Genomic DNA, 13,931 nt, shown 5'->3' with positions numbered 1-13,931 from the left:
TGTGGAAATGGGAAATGATGCAGGAAACTTAGCTATTTACTTCATCAGTTGCCTTTCTTGTTGAGACAAAAGGCAGATTATAAAACATAAAAATCATGCAGTCAGACAGCATAAAACAACCTATAAACTGTGCAGAAAGAACCAGTGGTGCTTAATTAAAGTTGATGTAAACAAGAAGTATACAACATGACAATGCAGAAGGTAGATTAGAAAAGTAGACAATTTAGTAAGAAGAAACATACACTAAACAGTGGAACACAAAACACAATCCCAGAAATGTACCTTCTTTAACCATTCTATTACAACACATTTCCTCTGTAGAAGTGGGTGTTTGGAGGTATTTCAGGGCACACAGGGTGTAGCTTTGAAACTGTTATCTAAAAATGGGCATCTGAGGTTTATGGGGGAGGTATAATTTTAATTCTTGCCCCAGGTGCCATTTTCTGTAGCTACACCATTGCACCAAACAACCCCCCATAGTGACATGTGAGGATTGTCTGTAATAAAAGCACTGGAACTATAAATGTAGTTTCCCTTTTATGGTAGATAAGTGTGCATGATTCCACATCAAAATAATCCTTCTCCGTTCGAAAGGATTTATTTTCCATGAATTCTGCACTGCGGCTTTGCACATTGTTTCTTTCTTTAGCAGGAGTATTCCTACAGCATTCCATGGGCTTACTCCTACGTAAGCGCGTAGAGTACATATGTGGAGGAGTCCCACTTTTGTTGTTCTTTTGCTTTTTGAAAATTTTTAATTGATCTTGGCAACACACTCCGAAATTTGGGATCTGCTAAACCTATCACAACGCCACCGGGCACCGCGACGCTTGCAATTCATCCTCACTGATTCTTCAGTGTTATTTTTGCTTTCCGCAGCTCACGCGCATGCGCCCGTCTCCCCCACTTTTCCTTAGCCTCTCCCGACCTCTCCAAAATGGCCGCCCGCTCCATTCAATTCCGTAGGCCTAGGCCCGCCCCCTCTAGGTTCCACCTCCCATTCTCATTGGCCAGTAGAACTCAAGTCGGAATGATGATTGGACGCTACTGAAAGCGTAGATGTGTGGCGGAAGCCGCCTCAGGGGGAGAGTGGCGAGCCCCCTCCCAAATTAATCGGCCTGTCTGGGAATGTGGAGAGGAGGGATGGCTGCTGGGGAAGGCCTGGGACTGGCACTCAGGACCGTGAAGGAGCAGGTGCAGCAGGCAGCGGCCCGCAGGCCCCAGGTGAGGGCAAGAGCCCAGGCCTCCCTTGCTGGGAGCCATTGCATTGAATGTGGCGTGAGTGGGTGGGGGTCTCTCAGGCAGCAGGTTTTCGGGATGAGGAATTTGGGCTTTTCAGGTGGGATTGGGAGTCCAGGATAGTGGTTTTGAGCGACATCGTCCTTTTCTTCCTGAGCAAGGCCAATCCCCATGTTCTGTCTTCTTGTACCTTCCTCTCCCTTTTAGGTCCTGGCTCTTGGGGATTCTGGTGCATCAAAGGCAAATAAGGTTTTGTGCAAATGCATGCCTCAGTCCTGCTTGCCTTGAGTCTGACTGTAGGCGAGATAGAAATGTTTCAAACTAATAAATAGGCTCTAATCCTCAAAAGTTCAGGCTAGAATTTATGTGTTCATTTTGTGTGAATTGTTGGAAGTTGCTTCTTCTCAGGGTTTTCTGCAGGGTCTTGAAGTTTAGTCACTGAGTAGAAACATGGCTGCTTCCCCCCATGCGCATGTAAAGGAAGATCAATAAAAGCTGATTCTTTTTTAAAAAATGCTAAGCATTTAAATTGTAGGCCACTGAAGGCTACCAGCTGATTTGGGGATAGCAAACTCTTTTCGTCTCACACTGTGTTGAATGGATTTTTTTTCTTTGCTTCTACTTGGGAGTGCTGCCCTACAGAATGAAGGCTTGTCTTGTAGTCGCTATATAGCCAGCAGTTAAATATATTTGGTCTAAACTCCTGGGCTGTTATATTATGTCCATATCTACAGGTTCAATAAAGCTTCTCTGGAAGAATGCTGGTTTATGTGCAGCTTGTAATTCCTTGGAGTTAAGGTCCAGCTTCAGGCTAAAACAACAAAGTTTCATGCCACCTTAAAAGTCCAGAACGTTTATTGTAGCACAAGCTTTTATAAGCCTATGTTACCTGATACTCACCAAAGCTTCTGCTACAGTAAATTTGTTGGCTGTTAAGGTGTCACAAGACTTTTTTTTAATTGGCTGCAACATATTTAATGCAGCTACATGAGTACATTCATTGCTTGATAATTCATCAGTGAATGACTCAAAATAGTGTGTGAACCTGTGAACTTGCCTTCATAGAGAAGAACAAGATGGAATGAGGTAATCTGAAAACATATCAGTCATCCCCTGACATTGGCAATCAATAGGGGATGAGCTGGGCTGTGTGAACTAGTCCACAGAGCTGATCTTGGGTTCTTTGTCCTGTTTGCTTGCTGATCACTTTTTGCTGTTGCCAACAGAGCTTGCCTGCACTTCAGCCTCGACTTGTAGCTGTTAGTAAAACAAAACCTGCTGAAATGGTGATAGAGGCCTACAACCATGGACAGCGTAGCTTTGGGGAAAACTACGTGAGTACAGCTTGCGTTTTCTGTGGGAAAGAAAAGGTGTTTTGGCTCGTCCCATCCCATTTTGACCTCAGTTCTTTCCATTGCTGAATGATTGCCACACCGTTGTTCAAATTCTTCTGTGCCTAATACAGAGCTCTGGCATCCTTGTGGCATCTCTCTGTGACTGCTGCTCCGTTTTCATGAGGTTTCTAGGTTTCCTCCCAACCCATGGAGCTAACAGCTGGTATTTCAGGGAACAACCCACATTTGCTCAATATATTCTGGGACATCTCTCACTGTTCTTATCTTTTGAATAGGCTTTTGTCTGCCTTATGAATCAATTTTGCGTGCTTTGGATCTAATAGTGGCTGGGAGTTTGGGTATCCCACGGTATGATAATTCAGTTTATTAGATTTAATGGATGAGCCCTTACCTTCCGGGGTATAAATATTTATAAGTGAATAATTATATGCACAAATTTGGCAGTAAGCAACTTCTTGTGCAAAGTGACATTCGGTGTAGTTTGCAGTTCAATTTGTGTCTTTGTGCGTAAATACAGTATGGGTTAGCAGCATTGAAGAGGTTAGTTAGCGTTGAAGAGGTTATGACTGAGAGGATGTATCCTATTTTGGACTGTTCTACTGAGGCTTCTCATAAGTTAGTTCCCCTATGTTGCTTTGAATACTTTAAGTTCACTCTGCAGTTCAGTGTGCGTACAGATCAAAATGCATGAGATTCTGTGCAGAAGGGAAAGCCTTCCAAATCTTAACCTGATCTCTGTTCTCTAGGTTCAAGAATTGCTAGAAAAAGCATCAGACTCTAAAGTAAGTATACTGCATTTTAAAAGCTTTTTTTTTGCCTGCAGAAGTCTGCATTTGCAGACAAGTTCTCCAGTATGCCAGCGTGGTGTAGTGGCGTAGCGCAGGTGGACTTTAATCTAGAGAACCAAGTTTGATTCCCCACTCCTCCACACAAGTGGCTGACTCTTATCTGGTGAACTGGATTTGTTTCCCTACTCTTCCACATGAAGCTGTTGAGTGACCTTAGCCAGAAACAGTTCTCTCAGCCCCACCTACCTCACTAAATCTCTGTTGTGGGGAGAGGCAGGGAAGGAGTTTGTAAGCCACTTTGAGACTCCTTATAGAAGAGAAAAGCAGGGTATAAATCCAAATTTTTCTTCTTCCTCTTAACTGCACTGGAAAAGCAGCTATCTTTCTGAATGCTACTGCCAAGCTTAGATCCTAGAAGTTGACAAAACTATGTTAATCAAACATTCCCAATTTTTATGTTATGTTTTAATGGGTATATTGTCAAGAGGTCTGTTGACCATGTAATAAAGCTGTAAGTTAACTGCATGTGTTTCAACAAGCACTTATCTTTTAATGTATAAATGATAGACAATCTTGGTCTAGAACAGAAAGTTCAACAGAACCTTCTTGTTACATTGCTGCATTTCTCTGTTGCTGTCTATTGGACAATCAGAAAAGACCAAGCAACTGTTGTTTAATATTTTCTGCCTTTCCCTGGAGAGTCAACAGTTTATGTGCATTAACTCACACTGTATAAATCACCTTGGGTCTCTGTGAGAAAGGCAGATATCAGTCAATGAAAATAAATGAACAACAGAGGAAAACAATTAAAATACTATCTAAATCCCCCCAAGTCACAGACTTGGTTTAAATAGCAATCCTTTCATGACTCCAAACAATTGCAAAACTCCCTCCCAAAAATATGGAGAGAAGGGAATGAAACATCCCCTTTCCACTTGTAGAGAAGGGAGGAGGAATGATTCCCACACCTCCTGGTATCTTCTCACTCCAACCTCCTGACTCAGGGGCTATTCCTCTGTGACCCTAGGAATAATCTTTCTGAGAGCTGAAAGGGGCGCCAGGAATTGTATTGTCAAAGGCTTTCATGGCCAGAATCACCTAGCTGGTGTGGATTTTCTGGGCTGGATGGCCGTGGTCTGGTAGTTTTTCTCCTAACGTTTAGCCTGCATCTTCAGAGGCATTCATGGTGAGATACGAGAAACACATTTTACTGTGACATACTGCTGAGGAAGCCAGTCATAGGTGTGGACGAAACATCAGGAGCAAAAACTACCAGAACACGGCCACACAGCCTGGGAAAAGCCACAAAAGCCAGCTGCAGGAATCTCCACGTGTGGATGGTGGGGCACTGGCCAGTGTCTCAAAACCATGATATTTAAATAGAACATCTCTGTTCATAAACTGTTTCTTATTGAACACCAGTTGTTGCAGACAAATGACATGCAGAGAATTGTTGCCATTTTGCTGCACATGCAGCCTTCCTGGAAGCATGTGACTGTTCACGGTTGGGCACAGGATACTGGACTAGGTGGACCACTGCACTAGATGTAACAGCAGCCCATCTTGTTGTAGATATAACTTGATCAGAGATTCAGTCATGAAGTAATGATTAATTCTCTGGTCTTCGTGGGAAAAATGCCAGGTTTTGGATCATGCATGTACTTAACAATTAGCTGCTGATGTCTAGGAATTTGCAACTGTCCATTCTGTCCATTGCTGGCTCATTTACAGAACTGATCTTAGCTGCAAAATATTTGACTCGAGAGGCAGGGCTAGAAGCTTGATTGTTTTCCAGTTCTGGCTGGGGCCAAGTCACAAAATCTGTCCCAGCAGATTTGTCACAGATTTGTCACAATCTGTCACAAGCAGATTTCCAGTCCTTGGCTGGGGCCAAGTCACAAAATCTGTCCCTTTGCAGCATTGAGTTAACTACTTTCAAAACTGGTCGTGCGACTGAGGCCCCCAATGGGTTTGCGCAGGAGTACGCTTCAAAAGAGAGGTCTAGTGGCTAAGAACAGCAGACCCTAATCTGGCGAACCAGGTTCTATTCCCACTCCTCCACATGAAGCCTGCTGGGTGATCGTGGGCCAGTCACAGCTCTCTCAGAACTCTTTTAGCCCACACAGAGGCAGGCAGTGACAAACCACCTCTCGACGTCTCTTGCCTTGAGAAGTTTACAGGATCGCCATAAGACAGCTATGGCTTGACGGCACTTTTCACCATCACTACACTTCAAACCAGCTCATGGTCTCTCTCTCTCTTTAGATCTTGTCATCGTGTCCAGAGATCAAATGGCATTTCATAGGCCACCTTCAGAAAGGCAATGTCAACAAGCTGATTGGTAATCTTAATTTATTTCTATACGATTGTCAAGGGAATGTACTGATCTTCATTTGCAGAGGCGGTGGGTGGGGAGGGGGAAGGAAGGGGACTTCTGTAATAGGCTTACCGGGACACACCAGCAGTACTAACTCTGACTCAGCCAGATTAATACTAATTTTGGAATGCAGTGGAATTGCACAATGCAAGATGTTAGCAGAGCTGGTATGGTGTTGGACACTCATAACGTTTCTCATAGGAGGTCTTGGCAACGAGCTTTGTTCATGCTTAATGTCTGGCCAGTGGAAATCTTTTTGAGATGAGAAGGAAGTTTTCCCATGGGTCTGACTGAATAGAAACCCTGTGTTATTGTGTTCATGTTTGACATGCTTCTCTGAGCCATCTGGAAACCATACCCCTGCAGACACCTTTCTCCGATTCTTCCTGGCTTGGGCACGCTGATTGTTAAACCGGCGATTCTTAACCCTTAATCCACCACCACCCACCAAGTATCAAAAGTTTCCCAAACCACAAATGGAAAAATTAGGACATAAAAGCAGCTCTTCGGACAAGTCCACTTTATTTATATATGTATATTTATGAGATATGTATATGGTTCATAGATTTCAGGTGGGCATTCAATGAGACCTTTGTGCCTGATGGCCATCAGCCAACACTGTAATGTTCGGTTTCATTCCTGTTTGCCATGTTCCACTTCAAAAAGGAGGGGGATACAGGGAGTAGTCTGGGGTTCTATACTCAGAAAGGGGCAAAAAAGCATTAAAGAGTTCTTTCACTGGTTGTGTAAGCCACTGCAAGTGAAGAGAGGCATTATTCTAACCCCTGCATGCTTCCCATATCCCCCCAGAAGTTCTGAATATCGCCTGCGGTTTATAGAACAATGTTCAACTCCAGTACCATCTTAAAGGCCAACGAGACTTCCGGGGTATAAACGTTCAGCAAAGCATCTGACAAGACAGCTATGATTCTTGAAAGCTTATACCCTGGGAAATGGTATTGGGCTTTAAGGTGCTACTAAAGTCAAATTTTGTTCTCCTGCTACTTAGTAAGGTGGCTACCCACCTGAAACTGTTCGCTAGCTTTGTACATCATGCCTGGGGAACTGTGTGGGCCTCAATAAGAATTGCTAGTTTAGGCTCGTGAGAGACTGACCCTTCGTTGAAACAAGGGTGATTTCCTTGCTGCTTTCTAATTGTTTATGGCTTTTAAAAGATTAGTTGCCATTTAGCCAGCTTGGAATTGGAAAGAAGGAAAATGGCTTTCAAGGCAAATCTCTTATTCGAAAGCAAAGCTAACCTCTCCAGTATGAAAAAAATAAACACGTAAGGTGTCTCTTTAGAGCAGTGGTGGCACCCCCTTGTTGGGGAGAGAGGGGATTCAAAACATACTCTTGAAATGGGAAAGGTAGCTGAGTTTGACAAGATAACCCATGTTTTTGGCTTAGTGAGTTAAGAGCTTTTAACTCTCCAAGACAGCAGTTTCATGTCTTTGTCTCGGTTGCTTCAGCAGTTTCATGTCGTTGTCTCGGTACAACTGCAGTTGACTGATCTCCCAAAAGGTCATTTGGGGTGTGGTCGGTCTGTATAATTCTTTCCTCTGTGTGTGTGTATCACCAAAGTAAAATTTTCATCCATCTGTCCCTTTCCTACGTACTGTATAACTGTTATTAGTGCCAGCAATTTTCAGCTTATGGGTTTGTATTGTCCGCGGTGTTTAATGGTCAAACTACACATGGCAATGACTGCTTTGCTGCTATGGCCAAAGGCCATTGCATAACATCGGTGAAAATCAAGAGCACCACATACAGACAAACACATGAGTACAATAGAGAAATCATGTACACATTAGTCAGGGCATCACTTGCATGAAAAGAAAATAGCATATTTAGATCTGTTTTCTCACATTATTTTTTCAGGGGGGTTTTAATGCAATCACAGACAATGCAACCCACTGAGATATAGTTTTATCTTTATCAGACAGCAAATGACTTTATCCTTTGATGATCAACCAATAATTAGAGAAAGGTGAAAAGACAAAAAAAATCTTCTTGGGCGATCATACTATGGGCAATAGCGTTCTTTCTGTTGAGCTTTGTGTTTTGCAAAACCTTTCTCCTGCAACACACAGGCGAGCAGTGATGAGAGCGGTATGAAAAGATCTTTTTGTGGCCATCTTTCAAACGGTCACCTTCCTAACAGCTTTGTCCAAAGCATGTGCTTCTTTCAGGTGTGGCGGGTGTTGCTATGATGTTTCTTTTATTTGTCTAGCTGTACCCAACCTGTTTATGCTGGAAACGGTGGATTCTGTGAAACTGGCGGACAGAGTGAACAGTTCTTGGCAGAAGAAAGGCTCTTTAGAGAGGCTGAAGATCATGGTGCAAGTGAACACCAGTGGGGAGGACAGTAAGTAGCCTGAATGCTTACTGGTTCACCGGCATTTTGATCATGTTCAAGTGCCCAAGAGCTCATGAACCACATTATCACTCTGTCATTTGGATCCAAGGTTCTGTTTGTTCTGGATACATATATGAGGAATAACATCTGGCCTAGATGTAATCTCTTAAACTTGCTTAGAAGGAGAAATCCCACCAACGGAAGCCTTTGTCACATACACAACACACCCCTGGTATCATTTTCTCTATTGGCGAGCATTGGTTATCACAAAGGCCAGTGCTTCAAATTATGCCAAACGATTCTGGTTTGCAAGTATTGAACCGGCAGAGCTGTTAAGGCTGAACAATTTAGTAATTTGTATCTAAAATATGGGGCTGTTCAATCAAAGAGAGATATTTGTCTCTTTTTCCACACATAATTATTCCACGAAGTCATTTGCTGCAAGTTTCAGTCATTAATGCTGTCTTAGGGGACTTTAAAAAGGAGTGAGACAAATTCATGGATGGGTTTGTCGATGGCTCTTATGGTTCTTAAGTGTGATGGTCAAAGGAAGCATCTGTGTTCAGAAAGAACATGCACTTCTGAGTACCACCTTGCCTTCATGCCTCTGCTTACGGATTCCCTGGAGGCATCTGGCCACTGATTGGAACTAGATTCTGGACTAGATCAGCCTTTGGGTTTGATCCCGCAGAAGTTGTCATATGGGGGAGGGGGCAAAGTATACTTTCCAGTTGGAGTCCAGATTTCAGAACTGTTCAAATTCTCAGGAAAGTTCACCAAGAAGGGGAAAACGGGCACATTTCTACTTCCTTCTCCATTTTGCTTGCTGTTGAGCTTTTTAGCTGAAGGGATTTTGAGATGGGTCTAATAGACAGGGGAAGTAGAGGCTGCTCATCTCTTGGGTGAAGAGTGCCCATTTGTCTTCCCTCTGTGATGCCAGACTTCTCTTTCCAGGTAAGCATGGCCTGCCACCTGGTGATACAGTGACAACCGTAGCCCATATCATGCAGAAGTGTCCAAATCTGGAATTTGTGGGCTTGATGACAATTGGCAGCTTTGGCCATGATGTCAGTCAGGGACCCAATCCTGACTTCCAGGTATGTCTGATCTTATACACACACAAGCCCAGCTTTAAGGAACTGGGAGGCAAAATTTTAGTTGTGCTTTCTCTTTCCCTGCAGATGTTGATCTCCTTGCGTCAGGAGGTGTGTGAAAAGCTCCATATCCCAATTGAGAAGGTTGAGCTGAGCATGGGGATGTCGACAGACTTTCAGCATGCAGTAAGACTGGCTTCTTTCTTGCCTTAGGGTCCCCTTCAGGAGAGGCTGTGGCTCAGGGGTAGAGCTTACCCATTGCATACTGATTGAATCCCTGGAAATTGCCACTTGAGGTCTTAAGTGGCAGGTGCCAAGAAAGCCCTCTCTTTTCTGAAACGCTAGAGAGTCCCTGGAGGTTGGCATGGTATCCATTGCAACCGGGGCCATGTCTCTAGAGCAGATCATGTATCATGTACTTTGGGAATCAGAACAGGATTTTTTCTAAAAGCATAGAAAGAGAATTGTGTTCTTCTTCTGGTGGGTGCATCAGTTGTCCACATCACTGGTTCTTTAGCAGCTGGATTGGGATCTGTGAACCAAGGTGGGTACCAGTAGTACTGCCACTTCGTATTTTTAGGGTGCCTTTCTTTAAAAAAAAGGGGGGGGGGAGAAACTGCCACTCTCTCTTTTCATGTACAATAAGTCAAACCAACTCAAGTCTAAAGTGTGACCCTTGATTCTGTGCCTGAAATTATGGAAGGGCTGATAAGTGGAGGATGTAGTCATAGTAGTGGGTTGAATGTGATAACCTTCTGACTCAATTAGCATTAGGATTTTTCCAAGCTTGGGGGCTGCAAGGAACGGTGGAGGTTTGGAATCCCAGCAAAATCCATGCACACACGCACACATACCAGATTCTTCAGCAAGCTCAAGCTCCTGAGACATTAATTCCTCTAACCCCTCTTTTTTACTCCTTTAATTGACAGTTTGGGTTCTCTTGACATCTTTCCCCCCTCCCTTCTAAAACCTTTCTAGTATTAGGTGTCTTTCCCCAGGTTTCTTTCTGCTTAACAGAGATGTTTTCCCCCCTAGAAAAATAGGTCACCCTCAAGTAGGCGGAGCCCCCTGCCATCTCTGTCATTAGCTACCCTGTATAGTTTCTGTCATCTGCACAGGGACCAGCCCATTTGCTATTAGGTATAGAGATTAGGCCCTGACCTGGATGGCCCGGGTTAGCCTGATCTCATCAGATCTCAGTAACTAAGCAGGATTGGCCCTGGTTAGTTGGATGAGAGGCTACGAATGAAGTCCAGGGGTGCTGTGCAAAGGCAGGCAATGGCAAACTGCCTCTGAACATCTGTTGCCTTTAAAGGCCTGTAGGGTTGTCAAAAGATGGCTAAGACCTAAAGGCAAAGAGAGAAAGAGACCTTTCAAGTCCTCCCTGTGCAGGAGGCTGTTGCTGTTCCATTTTACAGATGAGAGAACTGAGGTCTTAGGATCAAAGAGCCTCAACCCACCAGCCTTGGAACAACAGTTCCTGTGGACAATGCCCCATGTGCCCTCCTGAAACTGGTGTTGTCTGGGAACAGCGATCCCGTGTTGTCTAACAACAAGCCAAACATCACTGCGTCCTTTTTCCTGCTTTTACCTCTGTGCAGATTGAAGTTGGATCCACCAACGTCAGAATTGGAAGTACAATCTTCGGCGAACGCGATTACCCCAACAAGACTTCCGGCGACAAGGCCCTAGGAGAAATTAAAGGAAAACTGGAGAATTTGGCAGTGCAGGAGCACTAATGCAAGAAGGCTCAGAATATTCCCTCCCAGCGGAGGGAATACACTCAAATAGACCTTACTATGCACTTGAATTTCTCCCTTTGTGCTGACCGATGTGGGGCGCGATCAGGTAACGGGAAGGTGTCACACGCGCCTCAGTTACCTGTAACTTTGTTATTGTGTATCCATAGAAATTGGATTTTTTTAACCAGCAAATGAACACCTGTGATTGACAAGTGACTTTTGGTACCTTAGCTACAGTGACTTTAGATAGCTGTACTGGATAACCAGCTGACTTAAGCCCTACTACGTCTGGGCATAAAACCATTTCCAGCCACGATCATCATGCATTTCTAATCAGAGAAGTGGGTTTTCTCCTTTCCTAGAGGCTGAAATCCCTCCTTCGCAGGGCAGGGATGCCTCTGACATGCCTCATCACATTCCCCCACAAGATGCTATCTGTGTAAACTTGTGGCATCCTTGCAGCAGTCTCTCGTAGTCCCTTCAGAACACTAAAGAAGTTCAATAGCTGCTCAGTGGGGATGGTACCATTGAGGCGAGATGGGAAAGGATCCACTTGCACGCGCAAGCGAACAGTAGGGTTTTTGATTAATTTTTGAGCCACAGAGTAGAAATAATGTAAAGCGTCTCTAAGGTTGAAGTTGTCCTCCAAAGACTGGCTATGCCAGCTCCTGTCACCTAGCTACATATCATGTACTTTTCTTCTGCTAGGAAACTGCTCCCTCCCCTCCCCTCCTGGGTGCATGTAATTCTGCTAGGTAGCAGTACATTTTCCACTTGCCAAAGCAGGGAATCCCTGACTCTGCAGCTTGACTTGCTGTGAAAATCTTGGCCAAGTCATTCAACCATACTGTGCCTGCGTCCCCTGTATGAGAAATGGGGCTCACCTACCTCACGTGGGAGACTGCGAGGCTGCCGCGTCTGGAAAGTTTGTCTGAAATGCCTCCCCCAGGTCCACTTCCCCCACCCAGGAGGAAAGGCACCGATTGTGGTATAAAGCAGGCTTGTGCATCAATCCAAAATAAAATCTAGCAGCCCTAATTTTTAAAATTATTATTTTGGCACACTTGTCTGCACGCGTGTGTGTCGCGGGACAGCTTGTGTGGTGCGTTTGCAAGGGGCTCGTAGGTAAGGGACGGTTACCCTGGGCGACAGGTCAGTGCCCTCCGTAGGCCCTCTTTGTGGGAGGAACGACGAGTTGGACTGCCACTGTACATATTGCTCCAAGATCTTAAGAAATCAATTTGTAGCAGCCGTGCCTGCTGCTTCACGAAGACTTCACACAAGCACTCATCTCCGTCATTGCGGCACCCCCACTCAGTGAAAATGTTTACAGTGGATTCTGTTTTGTATCTCACCTGTTGACAATCTATTCCGAAGCCCAGCCTGCTGCTAAAACGACTCTAGTTCTCGGTAGAAAATACCCCTTCTGTCCTCTTCCCTGTAGCCCAAAGCTTTGAGCCTGGTGTGTCCTTTTGGTTTAATGTAGCTGTGGGGCTTGTGTTACTTCCTGGAAGGAACTGAATGTAACTGCAAACGATGAACGTCCGGTCGGATCCCCACTGTGTAGGTCCTATGCTGACTGCAGTCTAAACTGTCCCGCAGTTCAACAGTATAGTGTTTTCATTGTGTTAACAATAAATCCAATTGTGGATCGGAATACTGTACCATCCGTGCCAGTTGCAGAGATATTAAAGATGTTATTTTTATGGTCCCTGTGTTGTGGATGATTGGCAAAGGCATGAATGAAGGTTGCCAATTTGCATTCAGATTTTGCAGCTGTCTTGGGCACAAATAGCTACAGTTTTATCACTCAGTTTTATCCTGCTGTTCCTCAAAGAGGTTGGGGCAGTGTATATGGTTCTCCTCTGTCATCTTTACAACAACCTTGTGAAGTAGGCTGAGAGGTACTGATCCAGGGGCATCCAGCAGGTTTTATGATGGAGTAGGAACTTGAACCTGCCCCTCAAGTCCTAGGCCACTGCCCTGATCCTTAGTGCCCACTGTCTTTCCCATTCTGAAGGGCTTGCTTGTATGTGACTCCCGAAATACCCATCTCTAGCTGAGAAATGTCAAGACTTGCTTGCTGTGACAGTGGTGTTAGGAAACTGGAAAGCAAATTTTGCAACGTGGTTTTCTACACAGTGTGGTTTTCCTGGCCTGAATTTTGCACATGCTCATATTGGAGTAGATCAAAAGAGTTTGATCTTCAGTTTGTGACTCATCCTGCAATGGAAGGCACACTTGATTTTGAGGAAAGCTTCAAATCTGAGCCAAAAAGAAAGGCAGGGTGGGACTATTTAAATGAAGTTTGCTCCTTGAACTGGTAGGAGTCAGCCCAGTAGTATCACAATGGATAGCTGTGTTACAGCCCAATCCAGAGGCCAAAGCAGTTGTGATCTGTGCCACTGCCATGCCGTAGCTTCCAGGAGGCGTAGGAAGGCAGCAAAACCTGGAGAATTCCCAACCACCTGAACAGTAGAAGAAGAGGGGGAGTTTGGATTTATACCCCACCTTTCTCTCCTGTAAGATTAGAATCCACGTACTCCTAACTACTGCACCACACTGGATGTAACCACTATGCTGCTGTACTGGTTGCCCCTTGAATCTCCCTCTCTCCAGCTTTCAAGACTCATGGATCAGTAGAGCAGTTATTTGGACCTCTCTCAGCCCCACCTACCTCACTAGGTGTCTGTTGTGGGGAGAAGAAGGGAAAGGAGCTTGTGACTAGCCCAAGGCCACCTGGCAGGAATGTAGGAGTGCGGATACACATCTGGTTCACCAGATAAGCCTTTGCCACTCAGGTGGAGAAGTGGGGAATCGAACCCGGCTCTCCAGATTAGAATCCTGTTGTCGAAAATGGACTTATCAGGCATACAATAAACAGACATCATGATTTGTTTACTGCCCTGGTGTGGAGGAGGAGAAGGAAGTGCCTTGATAAATATTTGAGGGCACACTGCAGAGGTGGAAGAGGTCCGCT

The 13,931-nt window shown here is 44.7% G+C and overlaps 1 protein-coding gene across 1 annotated transcript; it reads left to right on the top strand.

The window, feature by feature from the left end:
* The first annotated feature begins 1,070 nt into the window (after window positions 1–1,070).
* Window positions 1,071–12,662, top strand: LOC125442202 (pyridoxal phosphate binding protein). Its single transcript, XM_048513411.1, has 8 exons — window positions 1,071–1,224; window positions 2,466–2,573; window positions 3,341–3,376; window positions 5,648–5,723; window positions 7,990–8,124; window positions 9,070–9,212; window positions 9,297–9,395; window positions 10,811–12,662. Exons 1-8 carry the CDS (start codon window positions 1,129–1,131, stop codon window positions 10,946–10,948), a joined length of 831 nt encoding a protein of 276 aa, XP_048369368.1. The 5' UTR covers window positions 1,071–1,128; the 3' UTR covers window positions 10,949–12,662.
* The last annotated feature ends 1,269 nt before the right edge of the window (window positions 12,663–13,931 follow it).

Source organism: Sphaerodactylus townsendi, linkage group LG12 (assembly GCF_021028975.2).
Source record: "Sphaerodactylus townsendi isolate TG3544 linkage group LG12, MPM_Stown_v2.3, whole genome shotgun sequence".
NCBI lineage: Eukaryota > Metazoa > Chordata > Lepidosauria > Squamata > Sphaerodactylidae > Sphaerodactylus > Sphaerodactylus townsendi.
This window is presented reverse-complemented; position numbering and strand designations above follow the sequence as displayed.